At 58.6% G+C, this 25,539-nt stretch overlaps 2 protein-coding genes across 5 annotated transcripts; one reads left to right on the top strand and one right to left on the bottom strand.

The window, feature by feature from the left end:
• Positions 1-401: 401 nt before the first annotated feature.
• TUBB1 (tubulin beta 1 class VI) lies at positions 402-9,183 on the bottom strand. 4 transcript variants are annotated; one of them, XM_041732741.1, is made up of 5 exons: positions 9,054-9,183; positions 7,611-8,319; positions 3,977-4,085; positions 3,369-3,479; positions 402-3,272 (listed from the first exon to the last, which is right to left on the bottom strand). In XM_041732741.1, the coding sequence occupies exons 2-5, from the start codon at positions 7,665-7,667 to the stop codon at positions 2,176-2,178; spliced, it is 1,374 nt and encodes a 457-aa protein (XP_041588675.1). In that variant the 5' UTR covers positions 7,668-8,319; positions 9,054-9,183; the 3' UTR covers positions 402-2,175. The 4 variants fall into 4 exon arrangements, with proteins under 4 accessions (XP_041588675.1, XP_041588677.1, XP_041588676.1 ...); XM_041732743.1 differs by having other exon boundaries at positions 7,611-8,278; positions 9,054-9,162; XM_041732742.1 differs by having other exon boundaries at positions 9,043-9,162.
• Positions 9,184-18,105: 8,922 nt separating this feature from the next.
• CTSZ (cathepsin Z) lies at positions 18,106-25,534 on the top strand. Its single transcript, XM_041732891.1, has 6 exons — positions 18,106-18,281; positions 18,726-18,889; positions 21,725-21,904; positions 23,522-23,672; positions 23,945-24,107; positions 24,929-25,534. The coding sequence occupies exons 1-6, from the start codon at positions 18,145-18,147 to the stop codon at positions 25,037-25,039; spliced, it is 906 nt and encodes a 301-aa protein (XP_041588825.1). The 5' UTR covers positions 18,106-18,144; the 3' UTR covers positions 25,040-25,534.
• Positions 25,535-25,539: the final 5 nt, after the last annotated feature.

Genomic DNA, 25,539 nt, shown 5'->3' on the forward strand with positions numbered 1-25,539 from the left:
CTAACTAGTTGAGTGATTTTCGAGGGAGTCCTTAATCTCTGCTCATGCAGGGTTCTTGTGGGTAAAGTGAAGGAACTGGACAAGGTCTGAAATTCTGATCCCATGTCTCTGCCTCTGAGACCAGTGTCGCCATGGCAACCATACCACTAAAGAAATAGGCTCAAAATCTGAGGGGACAGATTTCTTTTGGTTTCTAGTGGGGTTTTTTGTTTGTGTGTGTGTGTGTGTGTGTGTGTGCGCGCGTGCGCGCGCGTTTTAATCTATTCCTACCATACAAAAGAGTAGGATGGTGAGATACATTTTGAAATATTTTTAACTACTCAAATTAATCAGTCTGGGCGGTTAGGCTCCAAGAAATGGAATTTATTTAGTCTGAAATAAAGCAATTTAGCCATTTAAAATTGAATTTCCTTGTACTTTAATGATTACTATTGAGCAAACAAAAATCTTGACAGTAATATAAATCAGCAGGGTTTTTTTTTCTTTTTTAATTTAGATCTGTATTCTTCCTTGTATCTATTTGATTGCCTTTTTAGATTGGAGAAGGCAAGTGCTAGAGGAAGCATATATAAATTCTTATAACTTCAAAGGTCATAAGTCTTTTTAGTTTCTAAGAAGTTATGAACTTCAAACAGCATAGGTACAGTTTCCTAATAAATCTGCTTTTGGTTTTAGTGCTTGAACCACAAGTAGAAAGTGTTTAAAACTTTTTTTTAAGTGTTGTAGATAAAAGGCTTGTGAAGGTGATTAGCAGAACTTCATTTTCTCTCCATACAGATTTTATGTAGTTATATCACAATGCATACATGAGGAGTGATGTTTCTCAGCATGAGCAGCCAGTGTCGTGCAGCCACCTGCTAACCTTATTGCAGATTACGAACACGAATCGGGAAACCAGAGCCTAGTTGGTTGCAAGTAAATATTTCCTGCAGGGAGGGTCAGAGCCTCTTCCATTGCTGACTACCCATGGATCAAATAGGATAGCTCAGTGGTAATTCTAGAAGGCCATTAAGACCCTTATGGCCCTGGAAGGGATGGCTGTGCTGTATGTCAGAAATAGGTAAACTGTAATTAAAAAGTTATGGATGATTTGATTACACTCCTGTGTATTTGGTCCTGTTGTAATGTGAGCAGATTAAACTCTGGTAATGGCTAAAGCTGTGTCATCATGCAAACATTTATGGCAACTTCTGCAAATTAATTTGAACTGTAAAAGTTCCCTAATGAGCCCACGTCCTCCACAAGGAGGAAGGACACTGCAGCGGGCGGCTGCCGAATTCCTGCATTTGAATGGTTGCCCAGCACACCGGGTGCCCTTTCTGAAAGAGCAGAGGCTACAGAGCGCTTTCAGAAAGTGTTTACTGAATGAAAGTGAAAAGGGCATTTTGAAATAGCCTTTACAAGGAAAACTGAAGATGGTGATTAATGAATTCCCAGAATCCAACACTCATAAGAAACTATCTCAACACACACATTAAAAGCTAGCTATTCAGAAATAAAGATCAGAGGATTGGAGTTGGTGAGTTTTGCCTGTTGTTTTGGGGGAGGGAGGTTGGCCAGGTATTTTGATGAAAAGCATTGCCACTTTTTTTTCCTCCCTTTTTCCCTTTCCAGTTAGTACGCTGACGTGCACACAAGGTCTACACAATTCACTAGTGGATGCTGACTCACTTGCCTTGGCTGCACAGCTCCCCACGTACCAATTAGTCACCTGGCTCTTCTGGAGGCCAGCAAGTACCAGGAGGTAGGATGCTGGGCAGCACACATGACAGAACCTAGGGTAAGACTCTTAGCAAGGGTGCCAAGCAAGGGTGGCAGGGTGCTTGTCAGCACCACAAACGGGTGGAGAGCACATGCCGCACACCCGGAGTCTTGGTGTCTGGTAGGGAGCTGTGCGTGCAGTGACTACCCAATCAACATTGTTCAACAAAGGCAGTGCTTCACGACAAATTCACTTTGCTATTAAAAACCAGTTAATAATAAAAAAATAAAAATAAAAAAAAAATAAAAATAAAAACCAGTTAATAGAGTTTGCACAGGAGTATGGAAGTCTGGAAGGTTAGTGAATGCCAGCGGGAGGCCCCAGTGCCCCCAGCTCCCACCTGGGCCCTGTCCCCGGGATGCGCATGTGATCATTGGGGCGGACAGGGACCCTGCAGGGACCCTGCGTAGGCCTCACGCGGCCTCACCAGGTACCTGGGGCCCGTCTTCCGGCTCCATTTCTGCCTCCCCCACGGCCTCTGCATCCTCCTCCTCAGCGGCCTTGGCGTCCTGGAGCTGCTGATACTCGGACACCAGGTCATGGATGTTGCTCTCGGCCTCGGCAAACTCGCCCACATCCATGCCCTCGCTGGTGTACCAGTGCACAAACGCCCTCCTGCGGAACATGGCCGAGAAGTGCTCAGCCACGCGGCTGAAGAGCTCCTGCACGGCCGTGCTGTTGCCCATGAAGGTGGCGGCCATGCTCAGCCCCGGCGGCGGGATGTCGCAGACGGCCACCTTGACATTGTTGGGGATCCAGTCCACGAAGCAGCTGCTGTGCCGGGTCTGCACGGTCAGCATCTGCTCGTCCACCTCCCTGGTGGACATGCGGCCCCGGAAGATGCAGGCCACGGTCAGGTAGCGGCCGCGGCGCGGGTCGCAGGCAGCCATGGCGTTGCGCGCGTCGAACACCTGCTGCGTGAGCTCGGCCACCGTGAGTGCGCGGTACTGCTGGCCGCCGCGGCTGGTGAGCGGCGCGAAGCCGGGCGTGAAGAAGTGCAGGCGCGGGAAGGGCACCATGTTCACGGCCAGCTTGCGCAGGTCGGCGTTGAGCTGGCCCGGGAAGCGCAGGGACGTGGTGATGCCGCTCATGGTCAGGGACACCAGGTGGTTGAGGTCGCTGTAGCTGGGCGCCGCCAGCTTGAGGGTGCGGACGCAGATGTCATAGAGCGCCTCGTTGTCAATGCAGAAGCAGGCGTCGGCGTGCTGCGCCAGCTGCTGCAGGGACAGCACGGCGTTGTAGGGCTCCACCACCGTGTCCGACACCTTGGGCGACGGCAGGACGCTGAAGGCGTTCAGGATGCGGTCGGGGAAGTCCTCGCGAATCCTGCTCAGCAGCAGCGTGCCCATGCCCGCGCCCGTGCCGCCGCCCAGCGAGTGCACCAGCTGGAAGCCCTGCAGGCAGTCGCAGGCCTCGCTGGCGCTGCGCACGGCGTCCAGCACGCTCTCGGCCAGCTCGGCGCCCTCCGTGTAGTGGCCCTTGGCCCAATTGTTGCCAGCCCCAGAGTTACCTGCGCAGGGAGAGGCCTGTAACCAGGCTGCCTGGGTGTTGGGGTTGGGGGGGGGGTGGGGGGCGGATACTGGGGGACCCCTGCAGGAAAACCTACTGTAGATGAAGCTGTCTGGATGAAAGAGCGCTCCCAGTTTGCTGGATCGGATGCTATCCATTGTCCCAGGCTCCAGGTCCACCAGCAGCGCCCGGGGTACATATTTCTTACCTGTGTAGTAAAATAAGAAGAAGTCAGCAAACTGTTGTTTTTCTAATAGTTAATGTTTCATCAAAATAGAACCTTGAGATACCAGTCAGGAAAAAGCTATCCTAGAAGACAGACATTCAGAGTGATATCCTTGACCCCAACAACGAGTGCTCAAGTCTATAAAATACCTTCAAAATACTTTTTCCGTCATGTTCTGTTGTTTTGTCGTCATGCCCATGATGGAGATTATGCCCCTGCTGGAAGTGTCTCCGGGTTTTCATTTAAAAACTAAACAGGAAAGTTGGTGCTTGGCAGCAGGTGTTAAGACACATGCACCCCCACCCCACCCCGTGACTTCATCGGGGGTCCTTCCTTGCCCTGGATGGGACTTGGGGATCCGCTGCACCGGGGATTTCACGGCTCTGCCTGGACATCACTCTGACGCTCCGTTCCCCAGGCCCTCGTCTGACCGCGTCCCTGGGGCAGGTGACCATTGCTACCAGAGCACAGGGTCCTACCGTGGGCCTCGTTGTAGTACACGCTGATCCTCTCCAGCTGCAAAGCACAGTCCCCGCAGTAGCCGCCCACTGAGTCGATCCCGTGCTCATCGCCAATCACCTCCCAGAACTGAAAGCAGCAGGAGGGGAAGTCAGTACAGAGGGACCCCCAGTAAAGGGCAGGTAGGCACCCGGGAGCCAGCAGGTTGACCAGAGAGACAGGAAGAGGGTGCTCCTGGGCCTGCCTGGAGCCATCTGTCCGGCCTGGCCTCTCCCAGACGTTCTTTTAGGCCCGTTTTGTCAATGCCCACTGCACAGTGTAATTTGCTCTTGCCTCTACTAAACATGAAGACTGTGTTTTATACCCACCTGAATGCCTTAAATAAAATGCCAACACATAAAATATTAAATTGGATTTTGCTCCTATTAAATGGAGGCCGTCATATACATTAAAGCTGTCGTTTTACAATTTCACATCAGACAGGGTATCTGTAATTTCACCTTACAGTGCTTCGAGCTAGTAAAGTATAGATCCCATTAAATGAAAATGGACTGAATTCTTATCTGATTTTACAATAATTCCTCCTTCACTTGGGGATTTATTTTCATGCAGTTTTCCAAAAAGCCCATAACGAGGACATCCAGGCACGGCTTTTAGCAGTGTGCATTTTTCATGATCAGGTGTGCACACAATTCAAGATTATGCACAGCTCCTGCAACTATTTGAAACATATGACACTTTCAATCACACATACAGTATTTATTAATATAGCTGTGTGCAGAGCTCTTAATATGGGAACAGTTACTGAGATAGCCCCTTTCATTGCCCTAGAGAAGGACATATTCAAGTGCAATGAAAATATATTCATTTATGTTAAAATCCCCAAGGGTGTTTTCCTAGCCCTATCTTATAAGTGATGGCTGTGCCCTGGCCGGGGTCTCATTAACCAGACTCTATTTTATAGTAATTTACCAGCACTGTTCAGGGGCTGAAGGAATAAATAAATTTAAGTTCTATGACACCACCAACTAAGTATGGCCCCAAATAATAAGTAGTCACCAGGGCTCTAACGTTACACCAGAAGACATGATGGTGCGGTAAGAGCGGAGGCCCTATCTCGACCCTGCACTTCCTCTCTGAGCCTGGCTCCAGATTATCTACCCACTTCAGAGGGCAGGGCTGGGGCCTCCCACTTCTCTGTGTTTGACTTAGGAAAGTCTCATCAGCGTGGTGTGGAAAGATGGCAACTTCGTCTCCGGCAGTGATATTCTTTGCCCCAGCTTTTAAATAGCTGCATTAGGGATGCCTGGGTGGCTCAGCGGTTGAGCGTCTGCCTTTGGCCCAGGTCGTGATCCTGGAGTCCCAGGATCGAGTCCCATCATCCAGCTCCCTGCATGGAGCCTGCTTCTCCCTCTGCCTCTGTCTCTCTGTGTCTCTCATGAATAAATAAATAAAATCTAAAAAAAAAAAAAATAAACAGCTGCATTAGAAGACTAGTTCTTCCTAGCTGCATTATTCACAATCGCTAAAAGGTGGAAACAGCCTATGTGTCCATGGACAGATGAGTAGATAAAATGTGGTGTATCCACACAAGGAACTATTATTTAGCCATAAAAAAGGAAGATTTGGACACAGGCTGCAACGTGGTTGAGCCTTGAGGACATAATGCTCCGTGAGATAAGCCAGACATAGAAAGGCAGATACTGTATGATGTCACTTTTATGAGGTTCCTATCCTAAATAAGTTCAAATTCTGGGGCACCTGGATGGCAGAGTTGTTTGCACGTTCGACTTTTTTTTTTTTTTTTTTAAGATTTTATTTATTTATTTATGAGACACAGAGAGAGAGGCAGAGACACAGGCAGAGGGAGAAGCAGGCTCCTCGCAGGGAGCCTGATGTGGGACTCAGTCCCAGGACCCCGGGATCATGCCCTGAGCCAAAGGCAGATGCTTCACCACTGAGCCACCCTGGTGTCCCTGGACCTTCGACTCTTGATTTGGGTTCTGGTCATGATCTCAGGGTGGCAGGATCGAGCCCTGCATTGGGCTCCATACTGGGCGTGGAGCCTGCTGGAGACTCCCTCTCCCTCTGTGCCCCCACCCTGCTCACACGCACTCTCTAAATAAATATGAATTTTTTTAAAAAGTTCAAATTCAAAAAAAAAAAGTGCAAATTCTTGGCTAGTAGAAGGATGGGTGCCTAGGGCTGGGGGAGGGGAAATGGGGAGTTAGTATATAATGGGAACAGAGTTTCAGTTTTGCAAAAGGAAAAGCAATTTGGAGATTGGAAGCACAACACCGTGAATATGCTTAACACTATTGAACTGTACACTTAAAAATGACTAAGATGGTGGGTCGCCTGTGGCTCAGTCAGTTAAGTGTCTGGTCATGATCCGGGGTTCCTGGGATCGAGCTCCACATTGTCAGGCTCCTTTTTCAGTGGGGAGCCTGCTTCTCCCTCTCCCTCTGCCGCTCCTCCTGCTTGTGCTCTCAGTCTCTCTAATAAATAAAATATATTTTTTAAATGATTAAGATGGTAAATTTTAGGGATGCCTGGGTGGCTCAGGGGTTGAGCATCTGCCTTCAGTTCAGGTCATGATGGAGTCCCGCATTGGGCTCCCTGCAGGGAGCCTGCTTCTCCCTCTGCCTGTGTCTCTGCCTCTCTCTCAGTGTCTCTCATGAGTAAATAAATAAAATCTTCAAAAAGTGGTAAATATTATACTGTGTATGTTTTACCACAATTGTTTTAACTTCTAATGCAATTAATTTTCTTAAGATTTGTTTATTTTTATTTATTTATTTTAGAGAGAGAGAGAGGCATGGGTTGGCAGAGGAAGAGAAGCTTCCAAGCATATTCCCTGCTGTGTCCGGAGCCCACACAGGCTTCATCCTACGACCCCTGAGATCACAACCTGAGCCAAAACCAAGAGTCGGACGCTTAACCGACTGAGCCACCCAGGTGCCCCAATGCAATTTAATTTGTAATGCAATTCATACTAGTGAGACTAATTTCAAAATGGCAAAGGAAACAATGAGATGGTTGTTAACACAGTACAACTGTGTAAAATTGGGGTTAAAATTTAGGTTGGAGGCCTGTTGGGCTGTGCCATCTGTTAGTTAGCCACCGAACCAGGCACTTTGTACCAAAGTTTAGGTGAGGACACACACTCATTTGTATTCCTGGGAGTGTATTTTAATTATTTCTGCTACTAAAACATTTAGGTTTACCTCATTAGTCTTCTTTTGCTTACTAAATGGAACAGATGTGGATCTTTTTAAACTTTGTAACATAAACAAGAGAAGAGAGGCAAAGGCATCTTTGTGATATGGTGTAAAAAGTTGCCCAACAAACTTTAGGCAACTGTTTTGAGACAAATTACTGTCTTTAGATACAAAAGTCGTAGGTCACAGGTCATAAAAGTAAACATGGTGTACCTGCAAGTGGCGGTGAGATAACATGAATTCAGTTAACCCTTGCAGCCTGCGCCATCAGCTGTGTCCCCTTCACCATGGGCTTTGTTTAATTAAGCCAAGTCTTCAGCAAGTGCAGGCCATCTGCTGGACTTGCTACCTTGCCCGCTGACCTGTGATACTTCGTTTGTGGGCCACACCCGGGGCCTGTAGGGAAAGCTAGTCCCGGGAATCAAGTTCTTACCTTGGCTCCAATCTGGTTGCCACACTGGCCAATCTGAATATGAACGATTTCACGCATCCTGGCTTTGCGTCCAGGTGTAGGGTCTTCGCAGAATCCTGGGTCTCTGGGAGAGCCGCCCTTCGCTGGTGGGCACCCAACACGGCTCTGGTCACCGCACTGATGGGACCAGCTGACCAAGAGGCCCAGCCGCTACTCTTCTGCTCTCTGCCTGTCATCCTGGTGGAAGGGGTGTTTCTTCCTCTCCCAACACAGAATATCGCCCAGTCACTTCCTAGAGTTCAAGACCAAAGGCTGCCTTTGTTCACAGTGCCCGGAGGCCTAGCACCAGATGTGGGCCTTGCCGTGGTGGACCCTGGGCACCAGCACTGGCTGTGGGCTCCCTGCTGGGGGGGCTCATGACATGACAAGGGAGCCACAGCTCCCAGCTCATGGGGTGACCAGACCACCTCCAGAGAGCTTTCCCTGTCCGAGCCAGTGGTATCATGAGGAATCCTTTGTCTCAACCCATCACTTGACAGGGGAGGCCACCGTATCCAGAGCATGAAGTGACTTCACCGTAGTCCGGCAGCCAGCGAGACATGCCCCTCCCTGGCCTTCAGAACCGGCCATGGCTCCCAGGGTCTCCAGCTGTCTTTCCTCAGGGGTGGTCAGACAGCCACTGAGCTGCCCTTCAGGGAGACATGGGTGGACATTTTTATTTTTACATTGTCTAATGATAACAGAAGAAAAAAATTAATTAGTATTTATAATAGGAAAAGGCTAATGAGAGAAAGTTTCCTTCGAACTTGGCGAGAGTTGTAAAGGTGACGAGTGATCTTCAGAGTTTGGGGAAGCGCTGTCAAGAGGCACAATCTCGACTCCAGGGCTCACCATCCAGGCCTTTCCCAGCGTGACCCCACGCTTCCTCTCCAGCCCCTCTCCTGGGCTTTGGTCCTCAGAAAGCGGCCCTGTCAGGGCTCACGATGCCACCACACCGGGCCCCCGGGCTCGTGGCCACCTGCCCTCCCCTGCCACGCACGTTCACACCGGCGTGGCTCTTCCCCTGCCCTGCACGCCGAAGCCCCTGGGGCAGCAGCGGACAACCACACCGGGGGGCACCTGCGTCCCCAGACCCCCTCTCCAGTGTTGGCCAAGCTCCCAAGGTCCCCGCTCTCGAACAGCTACACACAGGGACCTGCCGTGTGCTGGGCTCGCAGCGGGAGCCGGGGATGTGGAAATGAAGGAGACCCGTGCGGGGGCCCTGAGCTGATGGAGGAGCTCTCGGTGGCGGACACTGGCCCCTGGACCCGGATTCAAAGGCAGGACGGAAGGTATCAGACCCAACCCGGGCACTCCCTCCCCTGCCTCCCACTGGCAGGTGACCTTGGCGGAAGGGTCCGTCCTGCCTGGGCCCGAGCCCCACCCAGACCCGCAGCTCCTAAACCCTGCGTACTTTGCACAAACCTGGCGAGGCCCAAGGTGGGAGGTCAGTGGTAAGGACAGGAAAGTCACTAACTGCTTTGTAGGAGGGGCCTTTGGGCTGCAAAACAGCCTCTACTTCTCCCAAAGGAGCTGAGCCACAATGTAGGAGGAGCTGGAATCCCTCAGGAGAAATCAGACGTGGGGAAGAAGGACTTTGTCCCGCGGGTGCCAGCACAGGCCTGCTCGTCCTGCACTGTCCAGTGACCTCACGGGCCATGTGCCATGTGCGGACCGAGAGCTCCGGGTGACCCTCGGTCGGATCCCGGCCCCGCCGAGAAGCTGCGGTAAGGGACACTAGCAGGACAGCTAAGAACCCTGAATACAGACCGTGTAGACCGAGTAACCACATTGTATCCACCGTGTATTTCCTGAATTCGATCCTGGCCTAACGGTTACACAAATGGAAATTCTTGTTTTCAAGAGATACTACGAAACGTTCAGGGTCAGGAGTCACCTTGCCCCCAGCTTACTGGCAAACAGTTGGGCAACCACGGTAACAATGTGATAAATGTCGAGAGACAGGTTAAACAAATGTGGCAAAATGTTAACAATTGGTGAATCTTTGCAAACTAAGTACAAGATTAATACTCTTGCAACATCTCTAAGGTTGGAATGTTTTTCTACTCCCAGCTGAATGACCACATGATTGCAGATGCTTCTGGCCCAAACCCTGCCACCCCCAAAGGTAAAGAGAAGAAAGTGCAATTTTGAGAGGGGGAAATTTGCATGTACTTAGCATTTTTTCACACGTTAAAAAAAAATAGATATATACACAGAATCAACCCTTCAGCTCCCCTAGAAGTTGCCTACCTTCCCTCCTGCGCTCTCCCCTCTGACCCCTCACCTGCCCTCCCCACCCTCCCCTGCTCGTGGGACCTCAGAACTCCAAGGCAGCCCCACCCCCTGCTCCCGCAGCCCCCCGCGGGCCCCAGCTGCCTGGTTTTCAGCGGGTTTGCAGCTTATCCTCCCTGCCAGCCTGGGAGCTGCCGCGTCCCGAGGGCCCGACACGGGGAGGGCCTCAGTGAATGTTTGGGGGGCGCCCGGCCGCCGGGCTCTCCGAGCAGCCTTGCTGAGGGCGGCAAGTATTCCTAAAGCCAATAATGTACTTATTCACGAGGCTGTCCCGATGGTGAGGTGGGGGCACGGCGCCTGAGGACTCGCGTCCCGGGCCCCTGAGCGGTGGTCTAGGCTCAAAGTCTAGACTGTTCCAAGAAGGCTGGATGTCAGGAAGGGGCTGTCGATGAGCGACCGCACGCGCTATTCCGGGAAGCCGTGGCTGGCGGCGCTGAAAGGGGCCGCGTTGGCCGGGCCGAGGCGCAGCTGTGACCGCCTGTGTTCATTCGTCGGGGCCCTCCCGAACCTCGCCCGGGAGCACATTCCTCTTGGTCATCTCCGTTTGCTCAGGGAGGGGAAAGACCAGCTCTCCAGATGGGCGCTTAAAAGGTTTTTCTGTTAATGGGGCGGTTGGCAAAAAAGAAGGGGGGGACCCTGTTTGCTTTGATTCCCAGCTCCGGGCAGTGTTGACTCAGTCTGGGCGGCTCTGCTGAGCTTTGGCCACCGCGAGGGGCGGGGCCGTCGGGCGGGAGGCTTGGTGGCACCAGGCCCCTCCTCCCGAAACCTCAACTTCCCCAGCTGTAAAATGGGACAATGGTCCTGAGACCCAGGCTTGCGGGAAGACAGAGACGCGGGGACCGACCCCCAGCACCCCTTCGCGGGTGCGGTTTCTCACATGGGCTCGGCGGGACGGATGCAGATTTGTGCACAGCACCTGGGAGCTGGGTGCCGACTGGGTGTCGGGGCCCCGGGGGCTGTGCAGCGGGGGCTGAGCCGTGTGGATGGAGCAGGGGAAGGCGGTCGCTGTGATGAGCAGTCCGCCCCGTCTCCGCGCCGTTGCCCCCGTGTTTGCCAAGCCAGCCCCCCCGGGGAAGGAGCTCCCCTCTGACCGCCAGCTTAGCAAAAGCCAGGGGGCTGGTGGATGTGCGAGCCTCTCTCCGACCAATAGAAACGGCGCCTTCCTGGGATGCAGGTGAGCAGTGTCCCTGGAGGGCGTCCCCCTTGTTCTGTCCTCCCGCCAGGCCCAAGGGATTGGAAGTGGCCGTCGGTGATGAGTGATGGGCCCCTCCTCTCCCCACCAGGAAGGGCAGTGACGGCTCAGGGCCAAGCGTTAGTGAGCATGGCCCAAGAGGGCAGAAGGCAGGAGCAGAGCCCCCCTGAGCGTGCACCATGCCCATGACGAGGCCCAGGGACGATCAAATACCCCCAGGCCGGCCCTTAGCTGAAGCACCCTCTGTCCCCTGGTGGCCGTGGCCGTCAGTCCACCAGAAGATGTGGCGATGGCAAGCCTTTTCCTGCATGACACTTGGCTCTATTATGGGCACAGAACTAAGATGATAAGAAAAACCAAGTGTCACCCAGAAACCCCAATCGGCTGCTTCCAGACTTCCCCCAGGAGGTGTCCCTCGGCGGTCAGATGGAGCCCCCCCCCGCATCCGCTGGGCAAATGAAATGTAATTAGGAGAAAAACAGAGGACTCAGAGATTTCATTGATTTCCTCCGCCCCTGATCCTTCCACTTCTGAGCGCATTGAAGTTCCTTGAATAACTCCAAGAAGATTGTTGAATTATAGTGTTTGCTTGTGATTCAGAAGCAGAAAATTTTTCCAAATGTCTTAGCAAGAAACTGACATCTGAGGGGCCATTATGAGTGAGTCAGCGGGTGTGGGCAGATCATCAGATGAACCGAGTTCTACTTTCTTGTACTCTGCCTCGCTGTGTGCTCTCTTACTGTACAAGAAAGTTCTGGGAGGATGAATAAGTAAGCAGAGGAGAGAAGGACCAGGGAGACGCTGCTGGTTTTCACCCGCTGGGCGACCTGGGCTCCCTTCCAGCCTTGGGGCCGCACAATGTGACCGTGGTGCCACCTCTCCAGGGATGCGGGGAGTCCGCATCCTGGGCTGTGGCGTCTCTGGTTTCCAGGAGGAAGCACACAGGCGCACGCTGGCCCCCCAACTGCTGTGATTCCGAGGTGTCTGGACACAACCTTCTCAAGCGCATCTCTCGCCTCTCCCAAGGTGTGCAGTTCCTGATAAGCAACGTGCCGGGGCAGGAAAAGAGATAAGCAGGGGACGGTTCAATACCTGGAGCTGAAATCAAACAAAAATGTAGACTTTTTCAAGCCCCATGTTTGTCCAAGAACCCTCTGTTGTAAAGTCTCAGAAATCCATTTGTTTACCCAACCAATATTGGCTGAGTCCAATTTAGGGGCTCCGGGGACCTGGGAGGAGTGGGAGGTTTGCAGACACGGGACAGCACCAAGCCCTGCCCGCTGGCCTTTGCCAAGTTCTCTGCAGCTTCAAATGCACGGTGTCCTCGGGCCTGTCCTCCAGCGAAGGGACAAGGCTCACGGGTCTTCGGACGCTGACATCCAGGGTACACTACGAAGAGTCAGGAAGCAGACTGGCCAGTGGCCTCCAGCTGGGCACCCGGGGCGTCCAGACCACTCAGCTCGCCTTCCTCGTCACCTCTGGCCTGTAAGAGGGTTGGCCCAGCAGCCCCCACCTCCCGGGCCCATAACCCCACGTGTCCACTGTCACCGCCTCTCCGGGAACATCCCTGCCCGGTCATCAGCAACTCTCCCATCCGGGACCACGGCAGCCCCTACCTGCCCCCTGCTCTTGCCTCCTTCCATTTCACCCTCCCAGTGGTCACAAGAGGGATCTTATGAAGCGAAAATCAGAAGTCGTCCCCTACCTTCCGGGAAACAAGCTGCAAGCAGGGTACAGTCAACCCCTCGGCCCTCTTGCCACTGCTGATGTGTTGGGTTCAGATCTCTGATGGGAAGACACCTGTCAGGGTACAGAGGGGGTGAGGTGTAGGCCTCCCCTGGGGATGGAGGGACGGGGAGGTGGGCAGAAAGGTCAGGCCTTGTGGGAGGTGTGGGCTGGACTGCTGCGCTCCAGGCCGTGGGCCCTGCAGCTGGGAGGTCGGGAAGGGGCGTTGAGGGTCCTGTTTGCTCCCGGGCGACTTCACCCCTGCCTCCCTCCTGGCCAGCCATCCCTGCTGCCATGCTCCCCACCGGCTTCTTCCGGCTGGTCAGGCCTACCAATGTGTATGTATTCCTTTTTTTTTTTTTTTTTAAGATTTTATTTAGTTATTCCTGAGAGACACACGGAGAGATGCAGAGACGCAGGCAGAGGGAGGAGCTCCCTGAGGGGAGCCCGATGCCGGACTCAGTCCCTCAACTGGGATCATGCCCTGAGCCGAAGGCGGACGCTCCACCACTGAGCCACCCAGGCGTCCCTGTGTATGTATTTCAAGGCCTTTGCACCCATTCTTCCTTCTGTTTTAAAAGTTCAGCACTTTCCATGGCTATGTCCTCATCATTCAATCCCAACCCCTTGGAGAGCTGTGAGGACCGTGCTAGGCCTGGAGCTCTAGGCCCTGGAGGGCGCCCTGTCTCTCGCAGGCCCCATGGGACTCATCACTGCTGTGTCCCCAGGGCCGGGACAGTGGTCGGGCACAAACCAGGTGCCCAACAAATACTTGCTGACCACCTGACTATAGAGACAGAGCAGATTTGATCAGGTGAATGAGCAAGACCCCTCCGGTCACGGGCCAGCTCCTGAGCGGGCTCCATGTCACACGCCCAGCGGTGACCCACGTGTCCTGAAGGTGATGCTGGCGGGTCAGCCCCACAAATGTGACCCCAGGAAGCCACGTTTCCCCCCAGGCGTTCACGCGCAGCCAAGAGAGGGGAGGATGGCACTGGGAACAGCGGCGGGATGGCCTGTGTGCCCCCCTCTGTAGTCCGCCAGGCATTTGCTGCAGAGGCGTCTGCGAAGTGACAGGTGCGTGGCTGGCAAGGCAGCCACGGCACCCCGCAAAGCCGGGCTTGCCCACGGAGAGCCGGCGGCGTCCCCCAAAACAAACGCCGTATCCAGGATGTGGCCAAACTCAGGAAGGCGGAACCAGAGGCAGAGTATCCGCAGCTCACACGTGGGAGCCAGACGCATGGCACGAAGGAGAGAAAGGGTCTTGAGGCAACTGCACAGTAAACCAAAACTCGTCCCGTGCGCTCTTCGGGTAGCGAGCGGCCGCCGCCCCACTGCGAAGCACGCGTGTCCGTGTCCCCACGAGGGGAGAAATCGCTCTTACCTTCAGGAACGAGTAGGCTTCTGTGTTGGGGCCGGGGCGGTGGGGGGGGGTGCCGTGAGCATGCCCGGGCACTTCACGGGCTGAACCGTGAGGGAGGGTGACACCTGCGCCCCCGGGCCTCCCACCTGTTGACCCAAGGTCTCTCCACCTCCCTGCAGCCGGTCTCCCCACCTGTAAAGGGGGTGAGAGCACCTGACTCGGCCGCTCAGGCTTGTGCCCAGAACCAGATGAGAGAGCAGACGCCTCCCGGAGTGGAGAGCCTTCTAGAAGGCCATCGCCTCTGCCTTGAAGCACCAGGGTGCAGGTATGACTCCGTTACATCCAGGAAGGGGGCCTCGGGCACAAGGTCAGTCCCGGAGTCAGAACCCCGTGGTGGACTCCGGAGAGCCCTGAGCCCCCCAGTGTCTGTTAGATGCAGCTCCAGACTCTGCCAGCGGCCGAGGAGCTGGGAGGCAGGGGCGGGCCCAGGCTGTGGTCTGGGGGCCCCCGAGCGGAGCCGCCCGAGCCCAGGCCATGCACAGAAACCAGTGCTTTTCCTCCAAATGTGGGGGCCGGGGGGGAGGTGAGGGATGGGAGGGCGGCAGGTGCTGGGTGGGCTCCGCTGGCACCGGGCTAGGCAGTTCCCCAGCGTGTCCTCCCACTGGGCCCCAGGGAACCTTCCAGGGCTGCCGGCGCTGGGCCCTCGGCGGAGCCCAGAGCCCCGAGGCCGGCCTGCTCCACTCCGAGACCACGGCCCCGGTCCTGGCTGCAGGGAGGGAGAGCCCGGGCCCGCGGGCGGGGGAACCTCACTTCTTCCTCGGCGCCTTGAAATTATGGTGTTAAATGGGCGCCTGGTGGCACGGCAGGTGAGCATCTGCCTTCGGCCCAGGGCGTGACCCCGGGGTCCCGGGATCGAGTCCTCCCAGTAGGGAGCCTGCTTCTCCCTCTGCCTGTGTCTCTGCCCCTCTCTCTGGGTCTCTCATGGATAAATAAATAAAAACCTTAAAAAAAAATAAATGTCCAACTCCCTCCCCTCCCCTGGCTGCGCTTTCCATCCTCGTCTGAGTGGGAGTTGCTTCCCTGTCAGGAGGATCCCGGTGAGCACAGGGTCAGCTCTGTCGCAGCCTGGGGGCCTGAACATCCCCGGCCCTCCCGGCACCTGCTTCTGACCTGCAGCGTGCAGTGCTGGGATTTATGGGAGAGACGCACTTGGTGGGGCCGATGAACGCAGTATCTGGTCTTCGTCTGCAGTTTCTGGCTCACAAGTCCCTAAACCTTTGGAATTTTGAAAGCGGTAAAGGGCGATAAAGGTGGGTATTTATTTATTTATTTATTTACTTACTTATATTTTTTAATGTTTTTATTTTTTTTAAAAGAAGGCTCCACGCCCAGCATGGAGCCCAAGGCGAAGCTTGAACTCAAGACCTCGAGATGGAGACTTGAGCTGAGATCAGACACTCAGCCGGCTGAGACCCCCAGGTGCCCCTAGGTGTCTTGTTATGTTAATAGAGGCCACCGTGGACCCCACCCCAAGGCAGGAGCTGGTAGCCCCCAGGTCCATCTTGTGACTAGTCGGTTGCAATTTCTAGTCCCTTCTCCCGACCTCCCCTGGGAGGGGAGGGAGGCGCCTGGAGAGAGAGCCTCAAACTCCACACCCTTCCACATTCCTTGCTCTATCTCTTCATCTGGCTGTTGATTCTTATCCTGTAATACGCTGGTAAATGTGTTTCCTGAGTTCTGTGTGACGCTCTGCAAACTAATTGAGGGTGAGGAAGGGGCCTTCAGAACCTCCTGTCTGGAGTCGATGGGTCAGAAGCACAAGTTACAGCCTGGAGCTCACAACTGGCCTCTGATGCGGGGCAGCCTCGTAGGGCCGAGCCCTTCCCTTGTGCCAGCTGCTGCCAGGCGATGTCAGGACTGAGTGCAATTCTCAGACACCCGCTGGGTGCTTGGGGCGAGCGGATGGGACCCACATCTCATGCTGGTAGTGAGTCAGGGGACCTTTAGAGACAACCCCTCTGTCTGACCCTGGCCCAGAGAGGTCTCACGATCAGTCAAGCCCCGCAAAGAATTTGCAGGACCTGGAGTAAAATGAAAATGAAGGCCTCGTGCGGGTCCCCGTCCACACTGGCTTGGAGATCTGAGCACAGGGTCTACACCCAGGGCGTCTTCAGAGCAGCCCGTTCTCCCAGTGGTTGTGTAAGTGGTGTCAGGGAGCAAGGACTCTTGTCCCCCCCTCAAAGACTGTCCCGGCTGGAGTGAGAATAGTATGACCTGACGCAGAGTAACAGGAGAGGATCAAACTTCATTTCCTAGACGGGGAATCCACACAGACAGAAATTCCCAAGACGGTCAGTGAAAATGAGGCAACTGGGACATCCTGAACGACAGGGACAGCGTCGGGGACGGGGTCTGGGCCCGAGAGCGGAGGAACGCAGTTCACGGGGTGCCACGGAGGGTGGGGCTCCGTAAGTAGACGTCTGTCCCCCATGGAGGGGCCACTCGGATCAAGTCTGTTTCTGCGAGTAACCCCCGTCCTGGGAAAGGCTCCCAGTTTAGGTCCTGGGAAAGGCTCCCAGGAGGTGCAGGAGGGGCTGGAATTTCTCTCGAGCCTGCAGCTAGGAATCACCTTCATGCCAAGTGGCCATCTCGGGGTGACCTGCCCTCGGCCCCTACAGTAGAAAAACTTGTAAGTCAGCACATTTTCACCCAATATTAGGAATGAAGCCCCGGACCTCACGGCCCAGCCACCGAGGGGAAGCCTGAGTGAGCCCTCCTCGTCCCTTGTTGGGAAACCCGTGGTTGGCCTTTGCACCTTCTGGGCCCTGACAGTCTGTGGGTGCACGAGGCCCCCCAACAGTATGTGTCACTCACAATGTTGTGACCTCTCTGGCTGTTCCCAAGCGATGATGAGCTCTTAGCTTTTTCCTTAGTGGGTACCAGAAGTCCACCTTTTAGGGAGACGCCCCCCCCACACACACACCTGGCGACGTGAGAGGGACAGTGCACCGGCTTTCTTCCCCATGTGGGTGACCTGAGTCACGTAGCTGACCTGAGGTGGAACGGGAAGTCTGGCCCAGGGGCTTCACCCCAGAGCGGGGCAGAGGGCTCTGAGGCCAGGCCCTGGGCACCCGCTGGGGCAAATCTGGCGGCCCCCCCACCCCCGCTCCAGCGTGAGTGCTGCCCTGCAGGATCGGGCGGCGCCCAGCCCACCCCCACGGTGAGCTGTCTGGGACTGAGGGTTACAGGAGCCGGTTCGGGAAGATAAAGGACACATCGTGGGTAAGGCCCGGGCCTGCTCGTGGCCCTGGCCATGCTTCACGGGGCTCAGCTTCTGGACTGGTGAGCAGGGCCCGGGCCCCGACGGCACCCCCGGACAGGCCTCCCGGTGCGGCTGGGACCCCAGGGCCACCGCAGGGCCCCCCAGGGGGCTCGCGGGAGCTGCAGGAAGCCCACGGGCATCTTCCTTGGGGATTGCCAGCTGGGCGCGGGCCTGGGGAGGCCCGTTCCTCGGCAGGAGCGCGCCGCGAGCTCCGGAGGCCCCTGGAGCACAGCCGGGCCTGGGCCTCCGAGGGCAGGAGGGGGACACCCTTAAGTCAGTCCTAAACCCAGGCCGGGGGACCCACTTCTGCTTCGGCCTCCCCTTTCTGCCCCAGCCGTCGGGGCCGCGGGAGCGCCTTCCCGGCATCCGGGCCAGTCGGGCGTCCTTAGGATCTGGAGCCAGGGAAGTTCTCCCGCCGGGCCCAGGCTAGCCGGGCCCCTCCCGCTCCGGAGGCAGGTGGGGCTGGGGGGCTGGGGGCGGCGGCAGGTGCTCGCCGGGGCGGCCGGCGGCGGGGCGGGGCGGGGCGGGGGTGCGGCCCGCCCCGGGGTGGGTCAGGGCGCGGCCACCTTAAGGCCCGGCGGGGCGGGGCGGGTCGGCGCGGGCGGGCGAGGCCGGAGCCATGGCGCCGTCCGGGCCGCTGCTGCGGCTGCTGCTGCTCGGGCTGCTGGCGGGCGCGCCGGCCGCGGCCTCCCTCCTGCGGGCCCGGGGCTGCCGGCGGCCCCTGCGGGCGGACCAGCTGGCGGGGCTGGGGCGCAGGTGGGCGCTCTCGGGCTCGGCCACGCCGGGCCTCCCTGACCTCCCGGGGCAGCCGCGGCTCCCTGCGACCTCGCCCAGGCCTGGGGCGTTGCTGCGGGCGGCCTGGGGCCTGCTGCTTCCTGCGTCCCTCATCCTGGGGGGTGGGCTCCCCTGCTGGCAGAGGGGTCACTTGGTGACGGAGGGGTCCCCTGCTGATGGAGGGGTCCCCTGCTGACGGAGGGGCTCCCCTGGTGACGGAGGGGGTCCTCTGGTGATGGAGGGGCTCCCCTGGTGATGGAGGGGTCCCCTGGTGACAGAGGGGCTCCCCTGGTGACGGAGGGGCTCCCCTGGTGACAGAGGGGCTCCCTTGGTGACAGAGGGGTCCCCTGCTGACGGAGGGGCTCACCACCGCTCTCACTTGGGGGAGGGCAGTGGGCACTGACCCTGTCGGCCGGTCTCTTCCAGGACGTACCCCCGGCCTCATGAGTACCTGTCCCCGTCGGACCTGCCCAAGAGCTGGGACTGGCGCAACGTGAACGGAGTCAACTACGCCAGCGCCACCAGGAACCAGCACATCCCCCAGTACTGCGGCTCCTGCTGGGCCCACGGCAGCACCAGCGCCATGGCGGGTAGGCCGCCGCCCACAGCCCCCTGACGCGGCCACCGAGGCCTGACCGACGGCCCCCGGGCGGCCCGTGACCCTGTGCCCGGGCCGGCGCGCAGTGGGAGGCGTCTGGGCCTCGCTGGCTGGCGGGGGGCGGCGGACGCGTGCCCACCGCCGCTCCTCACCGACCCGGGAGGGCCTGCCCGGGGCCCGAAGCCTGTGGCCCCAGCCACTTGGGGTCAAACCAGAAGGGCCAACTCGCCCAACCCCCTGCCAGGGCTGGGGACAGGGAAGTGAAACTGCTTTTCAGCCGCAGTTAATATTTGAGCTGCAGGCCGGTCCTGGGCCCGGGATGTTGAGACTGGCTGGTTTTCCCCTCTGGCCACAGCGAGGGGATGGTGAGGGGCGGGGGTGGGGAGATGTCGCCCTGCCTTGGCCTCCTGGCAGGGCGTGGGAGGGGCTCGGCCAACCCCAGTGGCCGCCCAGGGGTCCAGCCGCCTGCAGGGCACCCGAATTCCACTGCAGACGGGACTCTCCGGGTGAGAAGGTGGGAGTCTGGCCCCGGGAGGGCAGAGGACCACCGCCCCCTCCCTGGTGGGTAGCTCCCGGGGCAGGCCTGGCATGGCCTGTGGCCTCATAGTAAGTGGATTAAGAGCAGGGTGGCTCCATCGAGGCCTCCGAGCTGCCCCGTGACTGTTCCCATTTTGCAGATGTGGGAACTGAGGTCCAGGGCAAGGAGGTCAGGAGACTCAGCCGCGGGGAGGGCCCCCCAGGGGGCTGGACCTGGGGCCGGGACCTCCGCTGGGCTGTCTCTAGGATGAGGGGTGGAGGGTGGGGGACGCCAGGGCTGGCAGCTGTAGCTGGGGCGTCTGCTAGGGCGTCTGCTGGGGCCTCCCTGGTGGCCCTGCCCTGGCTCGCTTTGGGGATGGGCGAGGAGACCCTGGGGCCGGAGCGTAACTCCGGACCCTTAGGGGAAGAGGAGGAAGGGGCAGATAGGCTGAGGCCCCGTGTTGAGGTGTGAGAGGAGAGCCCCTGGGGAGGCCCCGGCCGAGTGGGCCTCGAGGCCCAGGGTCAGGGCAGAGGCGAGGGCCCCTGCGGAGCCCAAAGAGGGCCTCGTGGGGTGGGGGAGGGACGCGTCCGTCCTTGGGCCCCGGCCGGGGTTCCATGGGCAGGTGGTCACCCCTGCACGCGTCCGGGGTGGCCCCTCTCCTGGGCAGACGACTGCGGCTCCTCTTCTCCTCCAACCGCTACCGTTCTCCCCGGCGGCAGAGCCAGGCTTCCTCTTTCACGGAGAAAGTAGAAGCGCCCAGGGGACTTACGTGGCCCGGCGGCCACCAACCCGCGCTCCTGGCCCCCCTTCCTGTCCCTGGGCCCCGCCCCCGGGCAGGTGCACGCTGGGCGAGCAGGGGCCCCCGAGCTGTGCCACCTCCAGCCGCCGCGAGAGCCCGTGCCCACTGGGCCATCTGCCCTCAGGGGGCTGTCCCACCCCGCCCCCCACGCTCCGGGCTGCCGGCGCCCGGGCCCCCCCGCCATCTGATTTCCAGCCCCTTGTCCCCCCAGCGGAGCCTCCGAGCATCGGTCCCGGCTTTGCCTTCATCTGCCCCCTCCCACCCCCCGCTGGCCCCAGGCCTCTGCCTGGAGGCTGCTCACGCCGGTGCGCGGGCTTCAGGCCTGGGGGGCAGCACCCGGCGGTGGCGGCAGGGGGGGGCGCCCTGGGCCCAGGGCAGGAGGCGCCTCCACCATGGAGTGGCCAGGCCGCCCGCTGCCTCCACGGAGGGGCCGAGGCTGGGGAAGCAGGTCGCCACGTTGGCAGCTTCGCCAGAGGGGACAGGAGGGCACGCGAGCGAGGCTGCGCTGGGCCGAAGGCAGAAAGGGGGGAGCCGCACTGCGCAGCCCACACCGCCCTTCCGTGGGGGCGGCCCCGCGCTCCTTGCTGCTGTTTCACGAAAGGCAGGTCCACGCGGCCTTGGGGAGGGCGCGGGGTCACGCCCCTATTGTCCCAGGAGGTGGGTTGGGGCGCAGAATGATGAGGGAGCTGCCTTTGAGTTTTCCAGTGAAGTTTGGGAGTGGCAGGCGGGGCTGGGGCCCTGGTGACGGGGTCCCCGCGGGCCGGGAGCGAGCGGGCAGTGGGGTCTCGGGTCCCCACGTCAGCAGGCATCTTCCCAGAGTGGGGATCCCCCTGCGCAGCCGCGGCGCCTAAGGAAACCCGGACCCATGGAGGCGAAGCGTTGTAGGAAGCGTGAGGATGGAGAACCTGCGTCGGGAAGTGACCTCCCGGGGCTCAGCGGCCAGGGCCAGGCTGCAGTTAGGGACGGTGGCCCACGCGCTCAGGCGGCTGATCGTGAGCACCTCCTGTGTGTCCCCCACGGTGTTTGGGCGCAGGGACTACGGCCCGGGGAGCCCCGGGGAGTGGTGAGCAGGTGCCCTGGAGTGTGCGGACCGGCCAGGGGCCCGAGGACAGGGCAGGGCAGCCACCTGCAGCCAGCCAAGGGGCAGGAGTGGCCAGGCCCCAGGAAACAATGAGGAAGGGGTGGCGGGCTGGGGGGGCCATTGCCCGTGATTGGCGGTGAGCTCCAGAAGGCCCAGGCTGGTCAGAGGAGCGCAAGTGGAGCAGCACGGAGCACACAGGCCCGGGTGATGACACCGGGGACAAGGGGGAGGGCACCCTGGGGGCACGACTGTCCCGTTCCAGGCTTCGTCCTCGGGGCCGGCCCCAGTTCTTGTCCTGCCAGCCCTCCAGCAGGTGCTTCCGGAGCCCCCGCAGCCGGGCAGTGTGGACAGATGGTCTGTGCCTGGAGGGGCCGGGCAGTGGGGGGAATGGGGGGTGCGTGCTGACCAGGTGTGGGTGCTGCCCTTGCAGACAGGATCAACATCAAGAGGAAGGGGGCCTGGCCCTCCACCCTGCTGTCCGTGCAGCACGTCCTCGACTGCGCCAACGCGGGCTCCTGCGAGGGCGGCAACGACCTGCCGGTGTGGAGCTACGCCCACGAGCACGGCATCCCGGACGAGACCTGCAACAACTACCAGGCTAAGGACCAGGGTAGGCCCCTGCCCACCCCCAGCGCCCTCCTCCCGGGGACAGAGCCACCCGGAGCCCGGGTGACCCCCCACTTCTGCCCTGAGGCCGGGGTGTATAGGGGGCATGGAGGTGGGAGCCCCCCACCCCTGAAGCTGGTGGGGCTCGGGGAGCAGGCAGGTGGTCGTGGGGAAGACCTACAGAAAAGATGGGAGGCCATCTCCAGCCTCGTGCCCCGGGGCCAGGACTGGCCTAGTTTGGGTTCTGGCCTGTTGGCCTTTGGGTGGTTTCCCGGGGCCTCTGGAAGGTGGGGCCTTGCCGAGGCAGGCCTAGATGTTCCCGAGTGGTGAGGGGAGCAGGCCGGCAGGTGGGTCGCAGCCCTCAACGGACGCGCGCGGGCCCGGCTGGAGCACGGCCTGCTCCCCCCGCCTGGACCTGTGCGTGTGGGCGCAGCCGGAGCGGAGGGGCCTGCGGCCACCAGCAGAGCCAGCCTGCCGTCTGACCCGGGGTTTGGCACCGTCCCTCTGGGCTGCTCCCCTGGGGAACCAAAGGCATGGAAGTGCAAACCCCAAACCCGTAATTGGCAGCATTAGGTCACCTGTTCGCGTCTGAGTCCCTCGTGGCCAGAGCAGGGAGCCGGGGCGCCCCTGGGGCCATTGGAGACAGGCCGCAGGAGTGGGGAGCCACTGTGGCTGCTCTTCCGCCCACACCCTCTCCCTCATAAAGGGTGAACTGCAGCAGCCCCTGTGCCCTCGGTGCCCGAGCATGCTCTGGGCGCCGTCGCACACCCACGGGGTGCCCCTGCCTGGCCTCCCGAGCCACGCTGCACAGCCAGAAAATTCCCCCAGACTGGTTGGGTGAGTCCTGTTGGGTAAACACAGCGGGGGGCAGAGAACCAGGGAGAGGGCTGGCGAGGCTGAGAAGGCTCTGGAGATTGGGGTCGGTGGTCCCTGAGGCCGCGCCTCGCCCTGCACTTGTCGCCCCGGCCTCGGCCAGGTCCCCGAACCTCCCAAGGGCGGCAGGGCCCGGCACAGCTGAGCCGACCCGACTGTTTGCCCTACAGTCTTGTCTCCGAGGTAGCCAGTGTGGCCGCAGACCATCCCTGTCCAGCTGTATGTATTGGGCACGGGGCATTTGGTGTGTTGGGGACAAATGAAACCAGCCACTCGGTCCTCAAGGAGTCTGATGTCCTGGGGGGAATCTGGACAGATGGGAAATTAGAACAAGTGGGTAACACGAGAGCGGTCAAGAGGCAGGACGGGAGATGGCCAGGGCCTGGGAAGGATGCAGGGGCCCATGTGGTCTTACAGAGCTAAGAGCCTCCTCTTTTGTACCCTAATTCTCGATACCTCCCTAAGCAAAAAAAAAAAAAAAGAAAGAAAATGCTTATTTTTTTCCTAACCTACCGACCTGTCCACTAGCAATACAATGATCTTACTAAAAGCTAGTAATTCAGTTACACTCTTCCGCTACGGAGTTTTGTGAAAAGACCCTTCCTTGGCCTCCGGAGGAAGAGAGGAGGCTAACCTCCGAGTGCCTGCGCATCAGCCGCGCTGGCCGAGCGGACAGCGGGTGTGGACGGGCCGCTCTGTCCGCGGGTTAGGGAGGCGGCCTCACGCTGACCTCGCCTGCCGCCCCCAGAGTGCAACAAGTTCAACCAGTGCGGAACGTGTACCGAGTTCAAGGAGTGCCACGCCATCCAGAACTACACGCTCTGGAGAGTCGGCGACTATGGCTCCCTCTCCGGCAGGGAGAAGATGATGGCCGAGATCTACGCCAACGGCCCCATCAGGTGAGCAGGCCGGGGCCGCTGCCAGCCCGGGCCCTGTGGCCCCCGTCCCGGGCCGGCTTCACCGTCAGGGCTGCGCGAGCGTTGTCCTCCGTAGAGCTGGCAGTCAGGACGCTAGTGAGGGTGAAGGGCGTGCGCACGCACAGCACACGCACACGCGCGCAGCGAAGGACAGAGGCTCCCGCAGAGCCCTCCCCGCACGGTCGGAGTCGGGCCCGTCGGCCGTGGTGAGCCCTTCCCGCCCAGGTGCTAATCCTTCCACGGCTTGCGCGCAGCTGCGGAATCATGGCGACGGAGAAGATGGTCAACTACACGGGAGGCATCCACGCGGAGTACCAGGAGCAGGCCTACATAAACCACGTCATCTCTGTGGTGGGCTGGGGTGTCAGCGACGGCACCGAGTACTGGATCGTCCGGAATTCGTGGGGAGAACCGTGGGTAAGATGTTTGCACGTAGCCCCCTCGCCCCCAGGTCTGTCCTGGCTCCCAGCTGCCAACTGCGGCCCCGAGCAGGGGGGCTTCCGGCAGGGGTCGGGCCCTCCCAGCGGGGATGGCGGCTGTCACTGTCCCATACATTGTAGCGGGTTTAGTGGCATCGCCGGCCCCTCCCTGACCCCCGTGCGGCCCTACCAGTGTCTCCAGACATTGCCAGGTGCCTCCTGGGGGCCCCGCCCAGGTTGTGAAGCACTGTTCTGGAACTTTCAGTACAGCTCCACTGTTGCTTTACAACCATCTTGTCCTTTCTGCTGCCGTAGTTTCCACTCTTCTAAGTGATAGTACGGAGTTTTTTCAAAAATACTTTTGGGTTGGGTCAAAAATCCAAGGGAGATAAATTAACTGCCAAAATTTCCATTTCTAAGACTCAGTATTAACCATTAACAGTGTAAGACACAGAAATTCATTACTCCGAAGTGCAGGAGAGTGATTAATGTTGAAGTGATGAAATGTCAATATTTTTGATGAAAGGACTAGAAACCGGGGATATTAATAAGTAGTTAAGTCAACGAGCCTGAAGAGTCAACATTCTAGTTGCATTCATTTGCTTTTGGCTCACAGGGCCACGCACCCCACTCGTTAAACATTAATCAAGTAGAAATATTTCATGGCAGGTATTTCTGAGGAGGGGTCCCGCGCAAGGGCAGGGGCGGTGGAGCAGGCGTGGCGCCTGGACTGTGGCGAGGGGGCAGAGGGTGGCGTGCTCGCGGAGCTGTGGGTCTATGGGACCCAAGGAGGCTAACGTGTGGTCCCCCTGCCCACAGGGTGAGCGCGGCTGGATGAGGATAGTGACCAGCACCTATAAAGACGGGAAGGGTGCCAGTTACAACCTTGCTGTCGAGGAGTACTGTACGTTTGGGGACCCCATCGTCTAAGGCCCAGGCCCCCAGAAGAACATTTTAGGAAATGATATCGTGAACCACAGTCAGAGGGGGTCCCATCGCTACGGGCACTGGTTTGGTCCTGCCACGGTCTGAAGGGACGAGGGGTTGGCATCCGGCTGGTCACGGCACCGCACCTGTCACCACGCAGACCACTGTGGCGCTGGCTGGAAGGGCGCTCCTGAGGGAGAGTCTGAAACGGGATGGCTGAGACCCGGGTGCCAGCGGCTCCCCTGCCACCATGACTGCGGCAAACCGTTTGCCTGGCGGAGGTGCGATCTGCAAGGCATTAATGATGTGACCTCTGGTCTCTTCGGTGCATGATTTGGTGTTTTCTATTTGGCAGGTGTGGTGTCTAATGTGGTAAAAAAAAGGGCAGACTTATCACCAGTTCCTCTGTCACCTTGGAATCAGTGGTGGGGGCGGAGGGAGAGGATGGCCATTTGAGATTGCCCAAGTGATGAATAAAACATGTGACTCCCCACAGGAGTAGA

Source organism: Vulpes lagopus, chromosome 18 (genome assembly GCF_018345385.1).
Source record: "Vulpes lagopus strain Blue_001 chromosome 18, ASM1834538v1, whole genome shotgun sequence".
NCBI classification, from domain to species: domain Eukaryota; kingdom Metazoa; phylum Chordata; class Mammalia; order Carnivora; family Canidae; genus Vulpes; species Vulpes lagopus.